Here is a 27,450-nt window from a genome sequence, read left to right on the forward strand (position 1 = left end):
TTATCAGAAATATGTAAAGTTAATGAATCATTGATATTAAAATTGAAAAAAAGTATTATGTCCTATATATTATAATACTGGCACAAAATATCACAAATAACAATTAATGTGTTATATTATAAAATGTAATAAGCAACATGGCAACATCATAAAGTGCTACGTGATAAAATGGCGTTAACTGTATAGGAGTTGCTTGATTTCTTTAAAATATTAGTTATAGTGACAATTAAGTGTTTTATTTACTTCTAATTTTCTGTAATATTTAATAGTTTTAATAGTAATTACACACGTTATACCCGTGAGTATACTTGCTGGTTTTGTCAGTTTTATTTGCGTCATTGTTACAGGTTTCTGATAACGGATAAATGCAAACCGCATATCTGTAACGGAATTAATGGCAGTCGTTTCCTTACAGCTACAATACATCTTAACGTAGTTGTGAGAGTGCAATGTCCGAGGACACAGATCGGCATGGTGAGGCGAGTGAAGGCGTCACGAGTCTCACGCGGGTGTTGTTGACCCCACACCAACTGGACACCGGTAGCATTGAGTCGCTCCGCACCGCGTGGAGAAACCAGGACTTGTACATTGATCATCTCGAAACATTGAACAAACAGTTGGAAGGTATTTACGACAAGGTTACACCGGCTTGGTAGCGTCGTGGTCGGTCGTGGTCGGTTCGACACGCGACCTCATCTGTGCAAACTTTTTTAGTTACTTATATCGACAATGCTTTAACTAAAATACCTAGTGATACTGTTACAATATGCCTCAATTGTTTCTGTGATGTTGAATTGTTAGTTTTACGAAAGCGACATGTGATGCGGGGTGTATTTAGGTGATAGTTCGACCTCAGAAGAAGGTGTAATGCCGTGTCAGAGCTGTGCAAGTGGAGTGATCAGTGGAAATGTGATGTATCATTGCGGCCTGGGGTCGAGTGTAAACTCCAGATTAACCTGGAACTGTGACAACAGTGCTTTCGGAGGAATCATAATAATTACTATGAATAATAAAATTAACACTCCAAGCTACCAGCATGAGAAAGTAAATATCTTTTTCTTTATTTATAATCATAAGGTTTTATTTTGTATTTACTTAAATTGTATGCTATAATGTATTATTTCAATAAATTCATCAACTTGTAATCATCTTCAAGCTTTTTTTATTTATCATGGAGTTGTTATAAAATCCAATTTTATTTTGCTTATTCAAGCAATTTTTTTGCAGAATATGTGGAATTTTTTTCATTAAAATTTATGTATATTAAACAAAAAGTCACAAACTATGTACTCGTAATTCTGAAGAAACAAAATACAATTATACTATATTTAATATCACATTGCATGTATCAACTAGTGTTTGTCATGTACCTATAAGATTGTTTTATCAATATTATAGTAGTAACTAACCCAGTAATTGCAATTTATAAATTGATGAAAATAAAAACTGCATCAAAATATTGAACATGTGTATAATGCTAGATAATTTCATGTATTTATAAACTATGAGAAAATAATAGTAATTTATTTTGCAATGTAAACTTCAAAATAATTAGTTTCAATAAAATTCTCAAATCAATCATAGACAAGTGCATATCATGTAATTCGTAATAATATAAACTTGTTTTTATTTATTTTATAACTGAAAAATCTAGTGAAGTGTTTTTGCTCAGTGAAAATTATATACTATATCTAAGTTTTAATGCAGTTTTTATTATTTTAACAAATGTAAATGATAATACTATATTTATATAAAAGGTGAAAGGGACATTCCATTTTAATCTGTTCTATGCTTCTTTAATGCTTTTCATTGGGTGTACTGTGGATGCTTTTTATATATGCCTTAAATTTGGTATAAATTAGTTGATATTATTAAATTTTATTTAACTAACATATGTCTGTTCAATTTCCTGTAAAATTGAATTATATCCCTAAATGTACAATTATATTATGTATTCATGGAATGAGAGAAAACAAAAGATATACAAGAGAAAAGACAGATAAATGTAATGTTACAAAGATGATATAAAATCAATGAAATTCTCTGCATTCTGTAACAATAATTATGATTGTGTAACTTTGCATAAGTAACAAGCGGAAATATATAGGAAATCTTAAACTCAAAATTACTTAATCTTCTAAAAGTTAAAAAATCCAACCCATGAAGGTTTGAGTGTATGTACCATATGGTTCCTCAATGTATCTTAGACCTTTTCTTAATTGTAAATCTAAAAATTAAAAGTATATTAAATAATAATATTTTAGCATTCAAGATTTTTAGTTGATAGATATGTATGAAACTCAATTTGTTACATCATTTACAAGTTGATGTTATGAATTATATATCAATAATTGTTAGATTTCATTTGAAAAGGACAACCGTTAGGTTTCTAGTTCTTCTCAGCAGGTCAGCTTTCCAAGCAAGTAGTGACTCTTTTTACTACTTATAATTTTTAAATTAATAAGGGCTTGTAAGTGCCTAGTGGAATAAAGATATTTTTTTAATTAACCATGTTCAATACTGAGGAACATGATGAATATTAAAGTAATTTAGAGGTTATACCAATGTTATTTATATAGTAGATAGTAAATATATCTATCTTGTTAATCTGCTATTATACATTAACAATTTGCTACAAAATTTGAAATAAAGTCTGTACTGTATGATAATTACTAGATCAATACTACATTTTTTTATAAAATCAAAAAATATATATATATTAGATTATACTTTTCAAATCATGACAAGTTATTTTCTAAATTTTTCTTTAAAGGTAAATCCCTGAATATTACAAAAAAGTTACCCACTTTTATCACTGGAGAAAATACCTGCAATTATAAAAAAAGCTTATGTATTTGTTTGAACAGTGGTTACCATCTTATTTTAAAATAATTACAATTGTTTTATTAAAATTATACTAAGACTCTTTTTAATTCCACATTTGATCTTCACAGACTATTCAATGATAAAAGATTTACATAAATTATTTTCTTACTAACTTTTTACAAATACTTAATTTGTGTTATGTCTTAACTATGACTATGACTATAAAGACGTGACCAGAATTTTTAATTGTAGAATCAACATTTAAATGTAAAAAAATTGTGATATATTTTGTTGTGTTAGCCCAACACTAAGAACCATGTCAGTTTTATTCTTCTCACTCTTTGGTATGAAAAATATGTTTAGTGTAATTAATCCATTTTTATTATACCAAAGTGAGAAAGCCATGTTTTGTAACCATAATAGCAAAAGCACACATAAAAACATATGATGTTAAAATGAAATGTCTAATGTATGTCAGCCATGAAAAATTTCAGAATTTGTAATTAGTTAAGGTGTTGTCGATTTTAGTTTTGTATTTAAGAGATAGAATTAAGCCATGTTTACACTTAAAATATATTTCATAAGGAATAGATATGCAAAAATAGATATCAGATATACAATGGGTAATGAAACATACCTAAAATAAAAAAAATACAATTAGTTTAAATTATATCCCATTTGATAGTAGTAATTTCAATTAAAATAAGTTATAATAATTTGGGAATGTTCTTAAAGGAAACATTTAAATACTGATATTACAATGCATATAAATATTTTTAAGAGAAACCCAAACCAGTTTTTTTTTTAATTAAGAGCAATTATCAATGTTAAAGTTATAAATTAATTTGTGCAGGTAGTTTGGAAAAAGCGAAAGAGGTAGAAGATAGGAATAAACAACAAAATGCTGAATCACAACATAGAGAGAAGGTACTTGTTAGGAGGCTTGCTGCAAAAGAGCAAGAGATTCAGGACTATGTAGTAAGTCAAAAATGTTGTTCATTATGTGTTCTTAAATACCATTAAATTCCAATAATCAATATTGTCATTACATTTAGCGAACTCCAGACAACACTACATGAATTTGGAAAACAGCATTATCTAAGCTTCTACATTAATTTTTTAAAAAAAATCATAACATACAGAATAATATGATTTAAAAGATGAATAACTTACCTTTTCTTTCTATCAAAATCAATTAACCGGGATCATATGTGACAGGTATAATTTTTAAATTTTTGTGAATTCTCAGAGCCAGATCAATGAATTAAAGTCATCACATGCGAGCCTGCAAGGACGACCAACACTTTTAGACCCGGCTGTGAATGTGCTCATTTTGAGGTTAAAACAAGAACTAACTTCAACTAAAGCGAGATTAGAGGAAACGCAGAATGAACTGTCAGCATGGAAGTTCACACCTGACTCGAATACGGGGAAGAAACTTATGGCCAAATGCAGACTGCTGCATCAAGAGAATGAAGATCTTGGTCGGATGACATCTAGCGGCAGGATAGCTAAACTAGAAGGTGACTTGGCATTACAGAAAAGTTTTAGTGAGGAAGTAAAGAAATCACAATCAGGTATGATTCAAAAATATTTTTTGATACAAATGTCAAGTTACTCAGATTTTGAGAGCACAATATATTGTTTTAGAAATGGACGAGTTCCTGCAAGAGTTAGACGAAGATGTCGAGGGCATGCAGAGCACAGTGTTGTTCCTGCAACGAGAATTGCGTGCGACGCAAACTACAATCAATGGGAACCGGACATCGTCCCCTGCTGACAAACGAACTTATTCGGGTAGTGAGTGCAGCGACACACCGGTTGGCAAAAGGAGGCGAGCCTCTGTCCTTTCCCTCGACTACAATGAAGAAGAGGAGCCTTTAACAGTGACCAATGGCGACGCAGACTAGCCCTGGACCTCAGTGTTCTACCGAACACATTTCTTAAATATGAACTAGTGAAAATTGTGAACCGCTTACTATTAACCATATTATGGTAATTTCGTTGATACAAAAATTGTTTCAATGATTACAACTGTGAGTGACTTGTAAAATTACTATTGGGGTGGAACGCTGGTTCTGTGTCATTCGCATGTAATGTCACTTGTGAATGTTTTTCCATTAACACTGAGGTGTATCGTATAAAATCAATGTACTTTATTAGAAGACAAAATTCAGCAGATATACATGTGTCATTTCCATTGACATTGAATTGGTGATGATTGTGTCATATAATGTGAAAATGAGACAATTATTTGTTAAAAGTATAGTTTGCGTTTTAAGCACAACGGTGGACCATGTGATCAGATTGAATAGTGAATTGTTTTTGACATTGTTTTTATACTTATAAATGAATATTAAGACAAACACTGAGTTGACGGTTTATAATTTATTTTTTAAAGTGCATTACTTGTGATATATTGAAGCAATTCTATTATAAATGAACAATGACAAATTATTGTTGCCGAATTCCATTGCTTGATTGTCTGTTTTGTTTGATTGCCTTTGATGGTGAATTGAAATCAGGATTTAGCAATCTATATCTTCAAAGCCTAATAGTATTTAAATGCCACGTTTTTTTATTAAATTTATGTGAATTTCTACTTGAAATGTTTCTATTTTGAAATTACAATGAATGTATATAGAGCTATGTTAATAAACATATTACTGACTACAGGAATGGTCTATTATTCTTAATCTATGTAGATGTAACCTCATATTCTTATAATACAGACTTGATATTAAACTAGTAAATTTGTTCCTAAGAAATGAACTTATGCTATCTTCATGCATGGTTACCATTAAATGAGGCTTAGCGGTGTCCACATCAAATGTCTTCTGCACTATTGATATATAGTCTAGTCCATTTCTTTGGAACAAATTTGCAAGGTACAAAAACTTACAAACCAAGGTTGTCACCACATGGTTAAAATTCTCCATAATCCTTTTTCCGTAATAGTTCATATTTAAAAAAAAGATTCAAATATTGTCAGAAGTTTTAGTTTTTCCTCCTTTGATGATTTGTATCCCCTTTGGGTGTAGGCCTGAAGCTTATACCATTTACATTCTTTATTGTTTGACCAGTCCTCTCTACTCAAGCTATTTCCGAAATGTCGCCTATTGACCTTTGATAAGATTTTATTCAAGTAGTAGCATTATGGAAATACAGTAACAATTCATATTTATTATTCACTCATAAGGGTCTTGAAGATAAGGTGTTTAAGTCCCTTCTCGAGTGGCGACCACGAGCCTGTAGGCTTGTAGGCGAGCTGTAGTCGCTGAATGCAGGCAATGCAATACTAGTCTGTGGCAATTTTTAGGGGAGGCCCATGCCTTGTAGTGGACGTCTATCGGCTAACATGATGATTAAGGATCTATACAGGTTTTGGTGATTCCACCCGCTTACCATCACTTTTGTTATCACTTCTTAAACATATACACTATTTAAAAAAGTATCAAATCACCATTTTTTTAATCTATTAAGACTAACAAATTGAATCTTTCTAAAATAATTTCCATTTCGTTTAAGGCGTCGTGTTAACATTGCGGATACCGGAACGACCTCTCGAAACTATTAATAATCTGCGTAGTATTGGATTTTCTATCTACAATAAGTTATGTGAAATGTAAGTTGGATAGAGATGGCTAGTTGGTTATCAGGCAATGAGTTAGCTTAAAATAAAAAGGAAATTTATGAGATGTTCAATATTCTACACATCTATAGTTCGATGTAATCGAAATATATTATTTAAGAAAATTATTATTACCTTTATCTGTAAAATTAAAAGGTTACTGACTACAAGCGGCAAAAACTCCAAGGTTAAAGAGGACCCCTACATAAGTCTCATAACTTTATTTAGGTTACGTAGCCCAAACGTAAAATAATAATTTTATAAAGCTTCCAATAAGAGAGAATGTGCTATGACAGCGTAGTCGAATGCTCCGTTCAAATCCATATTGAGGGTAGATACCGTTACTGTGACAGTAAAGTATGAGGTACACCAAAAGAGAGCTTCGAACTTTAGTAATTTAAAATACGTACTATATTTTTACAATTACCTAAAAACCAATACATTACTGTCGCTATCCACTAGAGTAACTATTCTAGAAAATCACAAGACTAATTACCACAATATTTAATCATATATTAACAATATTTTAAGTGAATAATGTATTTCACTATTGTACTTATATTTTTGTTGCATAACAAATTAAAGTTTATCGATTTAAAGTATGTACTTTGAGAACTTTTCTCTTGAATAATTATTTTATTAATAATTCTTCTACTAACACGCGTCAAGGCTATTTGCCAGAAATACAGTAACGCTCTTTTCAAAATCCGACCTGTATTCCATGTGGGAAACAGGACCTTGGAACTGAAATTTGTACAAAAGTTTATTCCACACACACACATCGAGTGACTGGATTTCATCAGACGAGCCTTATTCTTATTTTCCAATTCGATCGGCATAGGAATTTAAGAACATTGACATAAACTTTATTATTTTAAAATATTCGATGTCCTATATAAATTTTTAGATTACGCAAATCATTTCTTTTATTACACAATGTTTTAAATAGATAAAAAATACTCGCTTGTTTCTGTGTCATGTAAAACACATTCATGTTTTTGTAAAATAGATAACTATTACACATATAACATTTTTTTTACAAAGAATATTATACATGCTATGATAATCACCCTCATGCGCTCTTACATGTGCTCGTTTATTCTATTAACAAACTTATAGAATATTAGCCCTCATATTTGTGTCATATACATCAAGGTTAATTGTACACTTTGCAGTAATTAAAAAATTTCTGTATAGAAAACTTTCATTAAAATATAACGGGATTACAACTGATTGTCGATTTTACTAGCGCGATTTAATGTGGAACCAATTTACGGAACCATTTTTTTATGGAAATGTAATGTTAGCTTTCATTATTTAAATGATCAACTAGTATAACAGTTATACAAAAGCTAATAGTAAAATTGCTCATCTATGTTCATCATTAATTTGATACTAATTATTTTGCACAAAGGTTTTATGCGATCAAAATATCTGCTATAAATTAGTATTCAAAACTTACAGAACACGCCATCACGGAATTTGACCGCAAAATTGCAGCCTCATATTTATAGCGTGTAAGTGACTGACATTTCAACTTCTCAAAACTACAATGATTTTAAGGCACACGCAGGATTTCTCATGGAGATAGCCGTCTTAACGTCTACATTAAAATATTTCTTCTAATATTTTTGTAGATCGCTTACAAGTTTCATTCATGTTGGATGATATTTGGCGTATTGACAACAAAAAGTTCACTTATGATACTCAATTTTAAATTCCTATTTTAATAATTTGAGGTTATATTTTATAACATCATGCCTGATTTGTATTTTATGATAACGAAAAATCTTTATTTTATTTCAAATGTTTTTCAAATAGCCTAAAATACAACTCTTCATCGCTATTACCCTGATTCTTAAATTTTACGTGTCGCGCATACTTGTTAGTGACTCATTGTGCGTCATTTGAATGATAATACGCGTCCAAATTTCTCTAAGGATATAAGACTCGTTAAACTAGCTTTTACCGTATCTCCCATAACCTAGTATCAGCTTTAAGTAATAGAGGACACGAGTAACATATAATACGAACATCGTTACAAGTTTATGCTGTTTTTAACCAAAAACTCTATTGCATATATCACTTCAAATTATTTATTTTACCGTCGTAGCTGTTTACAACTTTTTCCTACCATTCGAGCAATTTGTCGAGTTTCTTCAAAAATACCAGAGTATTGAAAATTTTGTTTAGCCTGCTTTTAGAGTGCTCTTAATTATGAAAGGTAACGCTCTAATGGTTAGGAGAATACGGTAAATGATGAGAGACCTTCGAGTTTTTGATATGCATTGGAAGGATTGCGCAACATGGAGCATGTCGTAGTTATGAAGAATATTTTGGCCATAACGATAGGATCTCTTTGTCTCGACTCATTTTACTGTAGCAACGTTTAAACCTCTATGAAGCGAAAAAGAGCAGGCGTCGTAAATATTTTTAACAACTAGACATTTTATTTCTATGACACAAAAGTAATAAAATTCTTAAATAAACACTCGATTCAGTTTTTAAATATAAATATGGTATCAACTTGTACCTTAAATAATTATACCGCGTGAATGGTTGTAGGTGTTGGCACATTTGTTAGTAAAAAGCTTTAATGCTTTTATACCTATATTCAAACACTCTGTTTAACGTGATCACTCTCGCACTCTATTAGAACTTGACAGACAAATAACATTTGTAAAGACTATAAGGACAGATTGTAATCAATAATTAATTTTAATATGTAGTGACCTGAATTTTAAAAACGCTTTTTTTACTATATTATCGTTGTGTTATTTTAATATTTCAGAAGTCATTGATTTTTGGTAAGGATGCACCATATATTAATTGACAGTAAATGAGGTACACATTCATCCCTTTAAGTCTTACATCCATAACACATCGTCCTATGTGTACATGTTTACAAAATGTTCGATATATTATTATATAAACAGATATCTATAAAGAAATAATGCAAATATTACCGGTCTGGTTGTTACTAAAAGAGCGTTAATCTGAATAAATCAGGAAAGAAATTTTAGCACCGTTTAACAAAGGTTGTCGAACCTTGCAAGCGGCTTTCGGCCCAACTCAAGATATACATGCAACCTTTAAGTAGAGGCCGAATTCTTAAAATATCATTATGCAGTACAGAAAAGAATACTTTTAAGTACTATGTTTAGAATTTTATTTATTTTATACAGGATAGTAGGCTATAGATGTAAAGGCCTTAAAAGAGTAAATGCAAACACCTTATCCAGAACTCGATGCTATCAGAAATAATAAATGTTTAGTAAGAAAAATCGATTTCAAAATTCGATTTACTACATATTAAAATTAATTATTGTTAGTAAAGGGACAGATAGTAATCTGTATTAAAATTATTGGTCTGTCGCATTTCCATAAAAAAAAATTAATGTTCTTTATTTTAGAGTGATTACCGACTTAAACCACCCCTTTAAAGCATATATATCTATAACCATTCATGCTGTATATTCTATTACATAATGTAAAATGAATGAATAAAATTTCAATATCCAGTTTCTTCACGTAATTTTAGTTCTCGTTTTAAAGCTGCATTTTATAATTAGCAGTGACGAAATAAGAAAGGCCTTTTCGATAATTATTTGACCCAATTCAAAACAGAGTTTATAATATCGTGCACATATGCGCTGCTCGCAGTAAACTGAAGTGGTACGTCTACTTAGCCTTGTATTTTCTATAGCCTGCGGGCTATATTCGATTGGTGCCGGACGCCGTTAGCCGTTCTTGGTTTTACAGCTTCTTCGGACTATAGCATGAGGTACCCTCGCCTAGCTTAAGGCGCCAGCGCTCTATAGCCTAGGATGTAGAGAGAGAAAGAACATCATAGCTCTTCATAGCCAGTCAAAGGTCTGGAAGTTCAGAGTGTGAAAATATAAGACACGTAAAAATTTATTTAAAAAAAATAAAAGTCCCCTTCCACACTAAGCCAGGGCCAGCGTATTAAAGGCCTCCAAAAACGGGAGTCATAAAAAAAGATCTGAACGTCGGTGGTAGTTTTACGCTCCACATTCATGCTTTCTACGTTCTTCTCCAACCCGCGTAACATAGGCTTTAGCGGGGAATTCGAATTAACGTCTAAGTGCTCAGTATAGCTAGCAGCATTTGTCAAGCAGTAATATTAAGACACTTTTTTCATTAGACTTCCCACAATATGTCTTATTAAATATGCTTTAAGTATGTCGTATTAGTCCCACCTCAACTATTAGGTAGTAATAGAATTTTTACTACTTTTTGTATAATAAACCTTTTAAACTGATAATTTAGAAACATTGGAGATCCGCCAAAGGACGAAGGTCACCGACGTGATTCGAAGGAATATCGTCTAAGCTTTCAGTGAGCAGGGCACATCGCTGGGGCAACAGACGGCCTTTGGAGCTGTAACGTTCTTGTGTGGCGACCACGGGCCAGTAGACGAGCCGTGGATAGGCTGTCCACCAGTAGTAGACCAAAGACATATAAGTCCACAAAAGTGTTACTAATTTTATAAAGCCTAGAGAAAGGTATTACAAGCTTATCTTTATTACTAAGTCTAACTTTGTGTACATCGGTATATTTCTTATTTTCATTTATATTCTCTGCACTTAGACAAGATTGTCATGTATATCGAATTTTACTGTCGTAATTTTTCACTTTATAAATCATTTCTCGTAGGGAGTCGTAGTCTCTCGTCGTGTCATAGCTTGTATAACTTCTCTCTTCTGTGACACAAAAATTGTATTGAGATCACAGCTTTATACCATCGCTTAGTAATCTCACTGGTAGAGTCGCAGACCAGTCAAAAGGTCAATCTGAACACAGTAATGCTTAATCTATTGTTTCAGAGTTAATTTTTGAATAGCTAACACTAGTTTGCATTACCAACGGTTTTAAAAATGATTTATCCATGGTGTTTTCTTTTTAGTTTGGAAATCCATCCATAAGGTGAAGAGAGACAGACGAAATTAACAAGATAGTCTGTTGTCGTCGGATGCATGGCGCTTTCAACCGGTCCTATTGGAAAAATGGGGGAATGTTTTGGCCATCAATGGACGACTTTCGGCTGAAATGATGATAATGATTTTTGCTTCAGTTCTTTTGATTGCTTTTAACTAGGCTATGAAATGAAAATCATAATAGTTTTAAGCATACTTTTTATTCGATACATCTTAGAAAGGCACCTGAGTGATTACTTATCTAGAAATGCACAGTAAAAGTTTCATGAAAATATATGACTAGACAATCTCACTAGGTTATTAAATGCATAATTGTAAGCGGTACACCACGATTGAGAAAATGCAACAATTTTGTGCGCCAACGACACCGAAACATCACAGTATAACAAATGATCACATGTTTATCTATACGTATCTCATTAAAATTCGATATTATTTAACAATGGTCCCCGAGACTTGTAGGCATTAAAATTTTTAGAGAAAAACTTCAACCAACATAAAATAAATTAAATAATGATGAAAAAAAAGTTAAACAAAAAATGAAACTTTCGAACTGAATTAAACGTAAACACTTGAGACTAAACTTTATCCACAAAATTGTAGTTTACAGAAAACATCCTTATTTTAAAATTTAAAAAAGATTGACAGATAAAAAGAAATTTAACGAACATTTTTCGAAGTTAGATTATCACCTCCAGCCCTAAAATCTGTTTCTTTTGCAGTAACGTTATCTTTTAATTTGTCATCCGCATCTAGTATACGTTCCTGTAAGATTTTAACGGTCCGATTCAATAGTTTTATTTCTTCTTGCAAGGGATACAACTGCATATTCATCTGCATTAATTCTTTTTCATGGGCCAGTTGGAGCGTGTGAAGCTGTATGAAAAATATGTCATAAATAAACTTAATTACAAATAACACTTACTACAACATTACAAATTTCGGTAATTATTTTTCACCAAAGGTTGTCTAGGTTGGTAAGACTAAAGACTATGCCTGAAAGGCGAGAGACATGGCTGTTGCCATAATGACATATTTATTTACGTACTATAGATTAAAGGAATATACATAATTTATATTATATATATCCCTTAAATATTTCTTATTTTAATCTATAGATTCCATATGAAAACAAATTCGTTTACATTAACACCATGTTTATCAATAAAAGTTTCAGTCTAATTTTGTGGTGCTTCTAAATATAAACTGTACTTAAAATCAATTAAAACATGTCTAACTTAAGATGTCTCGAGGTTTGTGTAACTTTATAACGTAGTTCGCAACAAATATTTAAAAAATACCTCTGTAACAAAAAATCAGGTTTAATCTTTTTTTTTAATGAATTATTTCACCGGCACTATTTAGGTGTCTACAAAGCTTTTGCTGTATTGATTCACAAAAATAAACTATTTTATTCCTACTCTTTTAATATTTAAAGTCACAATAATAAGCGTTTAGTATTGTCTAAAGCCAATGTTAATGACATGTAAATTGAGATACTTACATCTTGTATTCGCTTCTTTTTCAATAAAATAAACTCTTCATTCGTTCGTTTGAGTGAATCCAGTAAGCTCGCTTTTTCTTGTACTAGTGTTTCTTTCTGTTTTCTTACATCACAAAGTTCAGCCTCAAATTCATTAGTTACCTTCGCTAGTATATTTTCAACAGATTTTGTTTGCTTGCAGGGTGTTCTCTTTTGCGGGTTTAAATTTAATAACACTGTAATTTAATAAATTCGCATTTGAAATACATACTATTATGATTTATCGTCCAAATGTATTAAAATATTCTATTACCGACGAATACTACTGTATTCGTATTATGTATTGAACAAATTAATTGAAATCAATTATCCCAAAGTAAATTGTAAAGATGGAAAAGAAACTTTCTGTCTACAAGTATTATAAAAAAGGATTTTAGAACATTCGCAAAAATAATAACCACCCTTGTATTTTTAATATATTGGAGTAAATTATAAATAAACAACTTATATCAAAAGTACACGCTACTAACCTTCTTTTTCCCTCTGTGAATTCCGCAAATTTTTCCGTAGTTCTTCCGTTTCTCTGTTAATTTTAGAGATAGTACGCTGCTTCACCGTCAATTCAGCTTGCAAGCCTTTTATAGTCGCCACGAGATAGCTGTCTTCTTTTAACTTGTTCAAAAACAAAGCAGAATTTTGTGATAACCTGCTGACAGCTGACGACGCTCTCTCTTGTTTTAAAAAGGTCTGCGTTCCAATACTATGTTGATTTACGGTTTCAGTTTGAATAGCACAATCTTTTGAGTTTTTATTATTAAATTTACATTTAAGTTCTGTATTGACCTTACGATCTTCCATTAACTGTCTTTCAACGTCAATAATATGACTTTCATACTTTTGTTTCATGTCACTAAACTTTTCTTGCAACGTAAGTAGTATACTCTGAAAATGATTTTCTTTGTCTTTTAATTCTTGCTCTAGCCGCGATATTCGTTCTTCTAATAATTTTTTTTTATTGTTTTCAACCGTAGAGGATTTTGAGGCTACTGAAATATCAGTATGAAATTTAAGAGCTGTTTCATTATCAATTCTATTTATTTTAGATGAACTAATTAGATTATGGCACTAGGAAACCAGCATATACCGTTTATGGTCAAAGAAGATTAAATGGAACATTAAAATGCAACAACATAAATGCAACACAATTCTACTTACCTATTAAAGCAGACACAGAATCTGGATGTTTCCGTTTTAAAATCATTTCCATTTCTTTTACCTGCCTTCTAAGGTCATGTATAAGTATAACATCTTTCTCGTGTTGGGCGGTCAGATTTCTTCGTTCGTTTCTCTCTTTATACAATTCAGCTTTAACGATATTTTCATTTTCTTTCAACGTATTTAACTCCGCATTTCTATGTTCATATTCTCTTGAAAGCTTATGAAAAAACTTTTCACATTCAGTCAATTTTAAATCTGCGATATGTTTGTCGTTATTTATTTGTTCCAATTTTTTCTTTAGTAACTTGTTATCATCTGTGAGTTGGACGTTTAATAACTCCAGTGACTTCACCCTTTCATTGGTGTCCTTTAATTCTTCTATTATATTTTCATGCTTACATATAATGCGTTTCGGAGAATTGGCCGTAGATTTTATTTTACCGACCTCCTTCTTCTTTGATTCAACAATACCCGCAGAAAAAGGTCTAGATTTTACTTTACGACGATTTTCAACATTTTCCTTAACATTAGCTTTGACTGAACATAGCAGTGAATCATTGGCCTAAAACATATTTCATAACAAAGATCAGTGATACTTGAATAAGTATCGTTAAATAAAAACGCTCTCCGTAGTGACTAAAGTCTAATTTGCATTTTATTTACAAGCAGGACATTGACTTGCGGGATTAAACTTTGATTTGATATAATAAAGCTACTGCTTTCATAATATATTATTTAATATACGCACGAAGAAAGAAAATCATGAATTTGCCATTGTTTAATTATCCATGATTTTTACGTTTCAACTTTTAAATTGTTCGTGTTATGAAATAACTGCAACTTAGAGGCAATGACCGGTCATGGCGCCTTAACTACGTCAAGAAAGGAGGTTGTCATTCTGGTTCCAAAACAAATACAAAAAGCACGATGACGTGTAAATAGGGGCTCATTTGTTTTAGTGTAACGAAGAATTTTCAAAGAAAAATCATAAACAAAATCAAGTACTAAGTATATAAAATTAAAGGCTATGTAATATTAAACTCTATTTATTTTACATAATCTAGTGATATTTATAATCTAATTAGTCATTTTCTTCGCAAAAATATAGATTGATTTAAGAATAATAATTTAATGTAATTTATTTATTTTATTAAAAATGTGAAACCTCTTCGAACGGTTTATAACAGAAGCCATTACATATTATTTATCTTTTATATACTACGCAATAACATTATAACAGAGCTTATAAGTTAAGCACTGGTTGCGCAGGCGCATCAATGCGGTTTTTAGCGCGTCCACCGCAAGTTCGACATCATTAGCCATGGAGACGTGGTCGCGGATGGTCGTTCTCTTCCTGGTAACCACTACGGTCATCTGTTCGCCACTTATAAATGAGCTTGAAGCCGGAAAAGGTACGTATACTAACATTTAATTTCTTAAGTACATATACTGTAACACTCTTATTATAATGTAATTTCTAGACAAATAGGAATAGTGTAGTCAAGTTATTTTGTTATATTATCATGGTTATTTAGTCTTTCCGTTTAAAAAATAACAAGAATCATAATGCGATAAATCGAAAATAAATTTATTTATAACGCTAAAGAACAAAATATAAAAACGATTTGTTCTTTACAAAATATTTGTCTTTAATTTAATTTTAAAGTGAATGTCCTATTGATGAAATAATACCATACGTCATAAAATTTTAGCCATTATAATACGCTATTGTATATATTTGATTCGACACGTCGGAAAAATCTTTATATAAATCGTCGCAAAACCAATTGTGCTTATAAATAATTAAAATTTCCAAAGTACAAAATAAAAAAGCTGGGTAAAAGTTAAATAACAAATTAATTTTTATTTCATTATATTATTCATTTCAAATTACTGTATTGTCGGCTGTACCGGTTATAGAAGGGTTAACGGTTGTTAGCTTCCTTCTCCTTAAATGCCGAAATAATTAAATGATTCATTCAAATGAGTATAATATAAGTAGTATAAATAAAAAAAGTCTAATTAATAATAAGAAAAAGTATTTGTGTTACCACATATAACATTAATATTTATTTATATGTAACATGTTTTTAATTTTACTGTCTTAATGCGTCAAGAAAAACGCTTGATGGAGACAGCGTCTAATTAGTCTTATTGGAGATCTGTGGGGGAGGTCTATCACCAGCCGTATACCTATGGCAGAAATGATGATGATTATGATGATGATACATTCAGGTAGCTTCATATATAATTTGTTAAAATATATCTCATGTACAAGATGTCAGAATGGCTTTTCCTGTTATACAATTTTCCCAGTACGTATTAGATTATTAGAGAATCCGGCACTCGTTTTTTCCTCAAGAACATTTCGCTTTATTTTTATTTGCAAAAATACCGCATGTAGTAAATTATTCACGCCTATTTATGTTTGGTAAAATAACCTATGTCTCTTTTTGTTTTTTTTTATATTGACCCGGCTTACACTGTTACATAAGTGGCATGTGCAGATTCTAAAAACCTCTTTTAAGTTTTTTACCTGAGCGCCCTCTGCGCTTCGTTTTTAGTAATTTATCTCGTAACAATCACATTTCTGAATCATTACGCTGCATTAATTGAAAAAAATATATAATTACCATTGTCTAAATAAGCAACATCGAACAAATCTATTATCCTATTTTATTAATTAGATGTAAGAGATATAATTAACCATTAAATTCTACATAATACAATAGTCCTTATCTAACGATTTGTTTTCAATCTTTTCCATTCAAGGTATGTTGTACAATTAATATTGTACAAGGTTCGTACAAGTATTAAGCGTATAAAACATTGCATGTCAAAATTAGCTGCAGCGTTCTACAGTTGGCAAGCATACTGTAAACTACTGCACTTAAAATAATAAGGCGCTAAACTAACTATTTATTAAATTTTCCGGAGATTTTTCAAATAATTTCTGTGTTATTTCCTACGAAATGAAAAATAATAGGATCACACATGTTTATTTGAAAAATATTCGTATAATAATCATCATCTATTTCATAGTACTGCGAGACATATCTATAATATCTGTATATATCTATAATTAATTATTAGTCTCGTTCTTACTTTATTATGTCATATTCTGTTCAATTTAGTGTAGTCTAGTCATCAGATTTGAGTTTTTTTCTTGTTATTTCTTTATGTGTTATTTTTTTGTAAGATACTACAAGGCAGATAACATTTTATTAGGAGACCGGAAAATAAGGTCGTTTATGCGCATGTCGATATTTGATTGTCATTTGGTAGCTCATCACGAATGTGTATGTATTGTTTGTATGTATTGTATATGTATTGTTGATTAGAAATAAAAACTTGATAACAATTTACTCGTGTGATTTTAACTTAAGAAAGCGATATTACTTTCCGGTCCCCCTAATGTATAAAATAACTAATAAAATTGTATATCGCCAGTATTCAATGTTAATTCTTAATTTTTTGTAAGATACTTAGTAAATTATACTATAATAATTATGTTTCGTAAAAAGTATTTGACTTTTTTTTCGAAAAATAGTTTCTTTGCTATGATGAAAATAATATAAAGGTCAATAGCAAATTAAAACCGAAGAAAGAGTACGTCCTTAGTATAGGAACATTATGTTGTAATGTCTTTTTGTTTTCTTTTTACTTTCCATTTTAATGTGTATTCCATGCAGATTCCTAATTCGAAACAATATAAAAAGTGACATCCGGAAGTTATACAACCTTGGATTCCGCATTACCAGTACAACTAACACGTGATCAACATACATTTTCGCAGGGACATGGTCTCATTGTCGACACTCGCGGCTAATGCATGAAATCAACACAAATACCTCACAAATTATATAAATAGCGAGATGTTAGAATTCAATTTCTGATGCGGGTTGACAAATTTCTACTAACAATATTTAAACACACAATATCATCATTAAAAAAATTCAAACTTGTACAACATATAAACAAGTGTAACCATACCAAAAATTTTCGTTATATAAACATATTCATAACAAAATAAAAATTCAATAGTGATAAATTAGACTGTACTAAAAACACATGCTGGTAATTCAATAAAATAATTGTGAGATAAAAAATAATAGAAATCTACGATGCACTAAAAAGTTATATCAGATAATATTTTGCGACGATCTTATATGTTATACCGTTAGGCAGGCCAAGATCAAGTCGTCCAGCGATGGAAAACAGGCATAGACCGGAGAAAGTCATTAAACGTGTCGAACGAGGAACGAGCAATGCATTCTTATGTTATTTTCTACTTTGCATTCGCCACACGTTCCCATCATAAATAAATACTGTGACCGATCGACAACGGTGGTAATAAATCAATCGAAGTATTTGACATAGTTTTCAATTCGATTTCGTTCATAGGTTTTTGATACGGTAGAGTAATATAGATAAAAGATATCATAAATAATATAATAAAAATAATTTCAATTGATTTATAGCATCAAAATTTCAGTCAATGAAGATGACTACTAAACTCAATAGTTAAATGTTCAACAATAAATACCACGAAATGTACCATTTATATGTACGTAGTTATAACTAATTACAGAAATAGTGTCAGTAGACAAATAACCCTTTTTACCTGTTTTTAATTCTTCAAGTACTGTAGGCCAGTAAAGATTTACAACTGCCCAGGGTTTAAAGTAGCTTATCCTAAACCTCTTTATAGTAACTAAATACAAGGGCTACCTCGACATTCTGATCTCTCTATATTATTTCACCAAGATGGATGACCACGAGCTACCAAACACACTACATTACGTACACCCATAATGAAACCAGACGGCCTTGTTAACGATATCCGAAGATGCAGAATGCCTTCCACCTGGTCTTATAGGTCTACACCCAGGCCTATATAGAGGTGGATGTTATAGTTGAAATGCTCATAACGAGAAACCGCAAAGCTCTTAGGTTGCAGGCCCTTGCGGTCCCCGAAAGGTGACCTCGGGACAAAGACAATATATACGATATCTAAATATTTACGCTAATTTGAATATAAATGGTTTACTGTGTACTATGCTTGCTCTGTAGAATGGCCTACTAGAAATTCGGTGAAGCAGCCATTTGACGACGATGCCGAACGTTCAACACTAACAACTTTCACCGATAAGGAAGAACCATTACCGGTCCCTGAACTATTTGAAAAAAATGATGAACCAGAGGCTGTCGTAATCGAAGCTTCCCCACCGTTAACAAGAAGCGCTGTATCAGATGAAAATAAGGTAGACTACACCGGAGCACAGGTTTGGAAGGTGTCTACGGAAAAGGTCAATGTTAGAGGCGTTATCTTTCGATTAAGTCGAAGAAACCGTGAGTATTGTTTAACTTATTAATAATTCAGATTTGAACCAAAAACATCTATTTTGTTATCTAAATTATAATTTGGTTGATCACATTAAACAAAAAATGTTGATTTATTTTCCTTAACAAACTGTAAGCTGAAAATTACTTCATTTAAAATTTTGATGATACATATTTAAAAGTTTGATGGTACATACATAGTTTGTGAGTATCTGGAAATTCAAACCAGGTAACAACTCATATCTCTAACTTATTCTTTCTAGTAATATCTACATGGGGAGGAAATCAATCATCAATTGATATACTTGTAAAGCAGAATGCAGTTGATAATGTCACACGAATCTTCCGAAGAGAGAGGATACCAATTGCTGTTATCATAGAGGATCTACAACAAAGAATCAACGAAGAAAATCCTCCCCTCGATCCAAATGAGATAGAACTTCAAGATCGACGAGGTTAGTAATATGTGCACTTTTTCCCGAGATAAACCTGAGTAGGAGACGAAAACGATATTCCAGGGGTTCGTATGGTTTTGTTGCAGCGAGAGCTTACAATTTTTGGCGTTACAGGGGTACATATCGACCACCTAGCATGGTAGGTGCCTACTTGGGCTACAATTCTATCGATCTACCATTGGAGTATTGGCCGTATGCAAATTGGGGTTTGTCAAACTATCGAAAGATTAAGTGAGGCCTAACGAATGCTGAACATACACTTTTCTAATTTTGATGTATTAATTTTATCGAATAAATGTTTATCCGTTGCATGCATCTGTTTGACTACTTCATAACTAACTACAAATGCACCAATTTCTTTGCCACCATGACAAGTTTTAAGTTTTTATTAAACAATTACAAAATAGTTAATGAATGGACTACGGACTTTTACATTAAACGATTTCATATATGACAAAAATTAGAAACTTTTAACTAAAATTAGAACAATTATTTTCTTAGGTCATCGAATGACATGGAAGAAGTATCATAGAGTGGAGGACATACATGGTTTCATGGACTATTTGGCTGAAACATATCCTAAAATCATAAGCGTAAATACAATTGGAAAATCCTACGAAGGACGTAATTTGAAGGTTAGTTTATCATTATTTTTTAAAGTAAAGAGTATACTATAGCGAAAGCAAAGGTTTTGAAACCATTTGCTTTCTTTCTACTTTCGCATTTTGCTCATTTTTGTTTTTTTTAAGCAACCGCTGAGTTAAGATGTCTGAAAATTGAGTCGCATCACAAGTTATTAGAATCTGTAATATAATCATCATGTCAATCATATGACGTCCACTGCTGAACATAGGCCTCTTCTATTAATTTCCAATGGAAACAGTTGGAAGCGTACTGCATCTAGCGACTTCCAACAACCTTACGTCCACCTTGGCGGCTCTTGTTAGTCCATGGTCTCCACTTCAGTACAACCCCGGCAGGCATCTATTCTGCGCTTGCCTACTGCTACTTAAACTTGCCAAACCATAAGCTATTTCTGTAACTTTCGTTCGTCTACGTATCACAGAAGAGAAATTCAGAGCTTAATACTTTTAATATCATAATACCGAAACGCGCCGAACTCCCTGTGAGAACGACCGGACTGCAGTTACAGAGACAAGGATTTGCGCTTCAAATATTCGCAGCGGTGGTTCCTGTGGTTGCAGATATTCGAAATTAGTGTCTAAAAAGCGGAATCGCAGAGGTAATACATTAAGAGAAGAATAGAAAAAAAACAAACTAAATAAATTGTTATCTTACATATAAAAAACTCTACAATTTGATAGTAGAGGTATGAATATAATTATTCTGTGTAATTTCTTTTTGTATGATTTATAGCTAGTGTTATCTACAATGCCGAAAAAAAATTTCATTAAATGAAACCTCTTTACAAATACATAATATTTTACTTTTAATCCATAAAAAGGTGCTACGGATATCAGACGGAAAACCAACGAATAAAGCGGTATTCATAGACGGCGGCATACATGCACGCGAGTGGATAAGTCCCGCGACTGTCACGTACTTTATCAACCAATTCGCTGAGAACTTCGACGTCGAAACCGATGATATTAAAAACGTGGATTGGTATGTACAAACATTAAATGTATATTTTTGTTATATTTGCTTGTAACGGAATATTTTTGTCTAGTTATCGATAATAGGGGTAAGAGTTTTAAAGGGGGGTGAATAAACCCATTTTCTGTCAATTAATGTACCATACATTTAAAAATCAATGGTTTCAAAAATAATTACCATAACGACAATATAGCAACAATTGCCTTTGCGAAATAACTATCTGTTCCAGCAGACTTTGTAGTGTCAGAAGTTATTATCCTGTCTAATTCCAATAGTTTCATAGTGGTTATTAAATTAAAGGCCTGAATGAAAACAGGTAAAAAATGCTTTAGGTTTGCCTAAACCTTTTTTGACATATACACTCATCCCTTTTAAAACTTTTACACCTATAACCAATCATATATAACAGGGGTGGCCAACCTGAGACTCGCTATCCACATGCGGCTCTTTGGACAATTGTTTTTGGTTCGAAATGATCGTAGAATTTATTTCAATATTTAAATTTATATTATCATAGTTCCAGGTAAATCTAACCAAAGTACTCATATAAATAATTTCTTAATACGGACTATAATTAATTATACCGCATTTGAAATAATTACTGAGGAGTGCTCTTGTCACCATTCATTAAATTTGAAATAAAAATTGTGTGGCAATTTTTAATTTTTAGATACAATAAACGTGTTTTAAACGTGTTGCAAAAGGGTTTAATTTTTTCGTACTTCAGTACAGTACAAAAAAATTAAACCCTTTTGCATCTTTTAAATGCGAAAATTTTCAAATATTGCAAAATAACTACGACAATCAAAGAAGTTGGCCACTCCTGATATATAAATTACAAATAGACAAAAACTCATTATGTAACAAGATATAATATTTAACTCTCATTCTTCCAAATAATTCATGTAATAAATAGTACCAAAAACAAATATGGCAACTGAAAATTTTTCCCATATGTTTTATTACGAAACTACCTAATGGAATATGCAATTACAAACAATGGCGAGGATAACCAATCCTCGCTAACGTTTACGATTAAGCCGATATTTATTTATATCATTATCTACATAAGATCACTTTGAGTGACCACTTATGTACGTCATGAGAGAAATGCCAGAAAATCCTAATATGATACAAACTAGAATCAGATTTAACTCCCTCGTTATCCTTCAGCTACAAAGGCTCCAGACGCTAATCTAAGAAGAGCACAAAACAAACTTAAAACTTGTTTTACTTTTAAAATACACTAAACACTACAGTGGTTAGAGCAAGCCCTTCCCAAGCTCTATTATCACTTAACCGTTTGACTGCTGAGCAATTCCTGCAAGAACGCACTAAAACTGCGGGACGTATTTTGAATTATGTCGAATTTATTATCTAAGCTCGCAAGCTTGCGTCACGGTTTTCAAAATAAAATGACGCCGCATAACAGTGAAGCGATTAAAAAATCTTTCACACATTGTATTTTTACAAGTTTTTGTATAATGTTCTTTTAAATTTATTACAAGATGGTTTAGGGACATTATCTTATGGTAATATCGTATAATTACCCACAAAAGAGTTTTAGAGCTTTCTTTTTTTGGTACTAACCACATGCACATCACTAATAGATAAAAATTGTGGCTCAACACAACCTTCTAATGTTTACTGGACGTATATCTTTAGTCTCCGGTATGATTACCTTTAAATCTATAGGTACTTCTTGCCCGTCGTGAATCCTGACGGATATGAACATACGCATAAATCAGATCGGCTCTGGCGAAAGAACAGAAAACCTAGCAGAATTGGACGAAATTGCATAGGCACCGACCTCAACAGGAACTTTGGGTACGTCATTTTAATAAGTATATATTCGGTACACATTTTCTATTAATGAAACATTGCTCCGCGCAATACATATGAAATTATCGTAGTTTTAAATTAATTAATGCAAAAAAAAATAATTTTTGTTATAGATGTAACAAAGCTTTAAATTAAAGGGGGTAGATGTATAGCTCATTTGCTGTCAATCAATATACGGTACATTAAAAAAAAATTGTAATTATAAATAACGCAAAGAAAATAAAATAAATTATTTTTTACTGCCCCTGCAGACTTTTTAATAAGTAAAGGACACGTCGCATTTCAATAAAAAAAATAAATTGATGTAACATATTTTAGAGATCATTTTGTACAGGATGATTGAATATATTTATAAAATACTTGATGCTTTTTCCTAACAAATGAGCTATATATTCACGTTAAAGTTTTAAATCTAAAATCAATCATACATAGTTATGTATATGTAGAAAATTAATTAATAAATGAAAATTCAGTCAAAGCCGCTTTCGTTTTTATCGCGACAAATATACTTTTTTAAATTAGTATTTTAACAAAAACATATGATATTCTATATAAACAGATATCGGTGGGGAGGAAAAGGCTCTTCCGGTAACCCCTGTAGTGAAATTTACCGCGGCAGCAGCGCATTCTCCGAACCGGAGACAAAGGCACTATCGGTAGGTATCATCATATATTATATTATTATGTATATTGATATAATAATGTAAATTGACAAACTTAAATTTCATCTGTAGCGCATTATTTTTTATCAACAATTCTTAACTAATTTGAACTTATATTCAACTTTTGTCATTTATTTTAAAAAGCTAAACGAACAGCACACATAATTCTTTAGTTTATTGCAAAATATAGAAAAAAGAGGGTTATAATAAAATGACAACACCATGACAAAAGGCGGTAAAAATTCAAATATAGAATATAAGACAACAATAGCATCAGTCTCATATTAGCTGACATTTGCCATATTCATTTCACCACAATTGTTTATGCTACATTTTGGTACAGAGCAAAAGATAGTGCGATAACACGATGAAGGTTTATTATATAATAAATAGTGGAAAATTATGGAACAAAAATACTACGCACCTCATTTCTAGTGTCGAAAAACGCAGGTGCAATAACACTTAACAATGACAATACTTCTTATCTATAGTGTATACCTATTAGCTTGTCTGGACTTAATGATAAGTATGACCATTTACGCAGACGGTACTTAAAAAGGGCTTAACGTGGCTTAAGTGAAGTATCATTACGAAATACCGGGACGATAGATACAATCGTCTTCTGGTCACGTGTACAGAAGACGTTACGTCTTTAAATTTTTCCTATGAAATCTAAAAGAATATATATTATACTTTTTTATCTACATCGCTGGTAGTTAATAAAATCCGATAAAAGCAACCGAGTGTGCATAGGTTCAGCCTCCCTCTTCTCACATCATCTCCAATCCGCGGCCTTAAACCTTAAGGCCCCAGAGTCCACAGATTCTGCGCACTATACGGCAAGCCCATTGCCACTTCATCTCTAATCCTCTGGTCTATGTCGGTTATTTTCGTTCACCTATGGATTTTTTCCAGCCCTTTCAAACGGCTTTAAATTGTGTATTTAGTTACACTTGAGCCAATTTCCCTTGCCTGACTTAATAGACAATGAAATTTCACTACTACCACATATGAAGCGATAGCACTGGGTGAAGCGGCGGAAGAAACACCAAAAATGCTTCTATCTAGTATGATTGGGGGTTGGCGTCCAACCTCGTTTCCGACGAGACCGGTTGGTTATCGAACGGCAACGATGATTGGGTACAGTGCACGTAGCTTGTCTTATAGTTGATGCATCATCTCGAAACTTAAGTAAGTTTCTCGGACTCAAGACGGTAAAGAGTTTGAATGTGTCGGGTATGTTGAGCGGCCGAGTTAAAGTAATGAATTAATGCCCGTTTAAGGAACTGGGCGATTGTTGGCAAGTCAACATCCAGGTCTTCCTCGCGTACCTACCCTGGCGCAACCGTTGCTTTATGCATAAACCTGTTCTGCACGACCTGGTGTATGTTAATGACCCGCGAATTAGCATAAATAAAGTATGGACTTGCATATGTAGGGTAGCACAATAGACAATGTACTGTTACTATTGCTATAACAACCACTCAAAGATATATATATATATATATATATATATCTTTGAGTGGTTATATATATATATGCTAATTATGTTAATGGTTAAACATGCATAAAGGTTAAATTATTTATAATACTTAATTTGTTTTCTCCAGGACTTCATCAAGAGTAGTGCCACTAATTTTACAGCATACCTAACATACCATAGTTACGGACAATATCTGCTGTACCCATGGGGCTATGACAATGTGGTACCTCCAGATTACAAAGAATTAGACCAGCTTGGAAAAAAAATGGCTGCAGTGAGTAAAATAACTGAATATTACTTTTAAAAAAATGTTTACTATATAAAAGAAATAAGTGTATTGTTTAATAGCCTCAATTTATTTAATTCGTTAATATTTATTTTAGGCCATAAAACAAACTGGTGGTTCATCATATCAAGTTGGCTCGTCGAGTGGACTGTTGTATCCAGCTTCAGGTGGTTCTGATGATTGGGCTAAAGGCCACGGAATCAAATATTCTTATACTATTGAACTTAGTGATACCGGAGCATACGGTTTTATACTACCCACATCATACATAGAGCCAGTTGCCCGAGAATCTTTGAATGGTCTGCGTGTACTAGCTGCTAAAGTGGCTAAAGTATAACATTAAGGTTCAAAATGTAGGCTGCATTTATTATTCTAGAAACATTATTATTGATATTGTAATAAATTTAAGATAAATAAGTATTTAAAAATATTTAATGTACCTATACAAAATTTCAAAATATACAAATTATCATGAATAATCTTTGCTTCATTTTATATCATAAATAAAAATATATTATGTACTAATTTAAAAGCAATAATACATGAAAGAAGGTAGATGATTAGTTAATTTATCAACCATAATGTTAATTTATCTGCCCATAAATGTTAAATTTAAAATAAAAAAAAAATTTTTCTACATATACATTGATTGATCTCAGTCTTAGTTAACCAAATAGGAAGCTGAAACTTGAAACAATAGAATTAAGATTGAGTCAATGATCTTGATGCATTAGTAAAAGTTGCTATCACCAAGTTATTCTTATAGTCTTTCTAAAGAAAAATTAATATTCTTTCATACAATTCCCTGAAAAAAATAATGTAAAAATCTTTTTTAACTATATCTTGAAACATGGCTATATCAATCAAATTTCTGTAATATCCCACCTAGCACATGCTTGATGTATATATTATAAAACGAACCATTTTATCGACTACAAATTGAAATATGTCAAATAATAAATTATTACTTTACACAAAAAATAATAAATTATATATATACCCTACCTTCTGATATACTCCAATTTTATTATCCTTTTTTGAATTGGTTTCATTAGCCTTTGTGACTTTTATTTGGGGTATTTTGTCCAGCGCACTAGGGGAAACACTATTTACTATACCTACAACTGGACTACTGTTTAATAAAGTTTCAGTCTCATGTGCAATGTCTTCAGCTCTTTTTAAGATCAATTCTACATCCTCAACATCCTCTCCAATTTCATCATCTTTTCTCTTACCACTAGATAATTTTTTTATTTCACTAAATATGTTCTTTATTTCTTCATCACTATCCTTAAAGACTTCGCACGATTTTTCGATCAACATAAATTCATCATTAAGAACATCTTCACTGTTTTCATTACTAACAAAAGAATTATTAGCCATGTTCAAATACATGAGCTAAAAGATATTAGAACAATATATACGTTTTACAAACGAAAACGCAACAAATTTAATCAAACTGATCGTCGCTAAGCAACCGCATTGTTTTCTCCAGTGATTTTTTTGTGCTAGCAACACAACATTAAAGAAGCCACACGTTTATTCCGTACATTCTACTACTTGAATGTATAGTGTGACTGATATTTTATGCAAGATCAAAATAACTCTAAAGAGAAACCATAACAACCAATCGTATCTAGAAACTC

At 31.7% G+C, this 27,450-nt stretch overlaps 2 protein-coding genes across 3 annotated transcripts; one reads left to right on the top strand and one right to left on the bottom strand.

Annotated features, from left to right (window-relative positions):
• Positions 1-168: 168 nt before the first annotated feature.
• Positions 169-26,269, top strand: LOC137918942 (carboxypeptidase B-like). Of its 2 annotated transcripts, XM_068761882.1 has the most exons (10): positions 169-298; positions 416-624; positions 3,680-3,804; positions 4,076-4,403; positions 4,477-4,712; positions 21,380-21,540; positions 23,227-23,358; positions 23,933-24,029; positions 25,646-25,792; positions 25,902-26,269. In XM_068761882.1, the coding sequence occupies exons 2-10, from the start codon at positions 450-452 to the stop codon at positions 26,139-26,141; spliced, it is 1,641 nt and encodes a 546-aa protein (XP_068617983.1). In that variant the 5' UTR covers positions 169-298; positions 416-449; the 3' UTR covers positions 26,142-26,269. The 2 variants fall into 2 exon arrangements, with proteins under 2 accessions (XP_068617983.1, XP_068617982.1); XM_068761881.1 differs by lacking the exons at positions 169-298; positions 416-624; positions 3,680-3,804; positions 4,076-4,403; positions 4,477-4,712 and adding exons at positions 15,391-15,528; positions 19,190-19,468; positions 19,723-19,914; positions 20,416-20,549.
• Positions 11,606-27,261, bottom strand: LOC137918940 (putative leucine-rich repeat-containing protein DDB_G0290503). Its single transcript, XM_068761880.1, has 5 exons — positions 26,810-27,261; positions 14,114-14,678; positions 13,429-13,944; positions 12,920-13,134; positions 11,606-12,291 (listed from the first exon to the last, which is right to left on the bottom strand). Exons 1-5 carry the CDS (start codon positions 27,197-27,199, stop codon positions 12,076-12,078), a joined length of 1,902 nt encoding a protein of 633 aa, XP_068617981.1. The 5' UTR covers positions 27,200-27,261; the 3' UTR covers positions 11,606-12,075.
• Between the last annotated feature and the right edge of the window lie 189 nt (positions 27,262-27,450).

This window comes from Battus philenor, unplaced genomic scaffold (assembly GCF_028537555.1).
Source record: "Battus philenor isolate CCGP_79_NKW_IND1 unplaced genomic scaffold, ilBatPhil1.0.hap1 SCAF_15, whole genome shotgun sequence".
NCBI classification, from domain to species: domain Eukaryota; kingdom Metazoa; phylum Arthropoda; class Insecta; order Lepidoptera; family Papilionidae; genus Battus; species Battus philenor.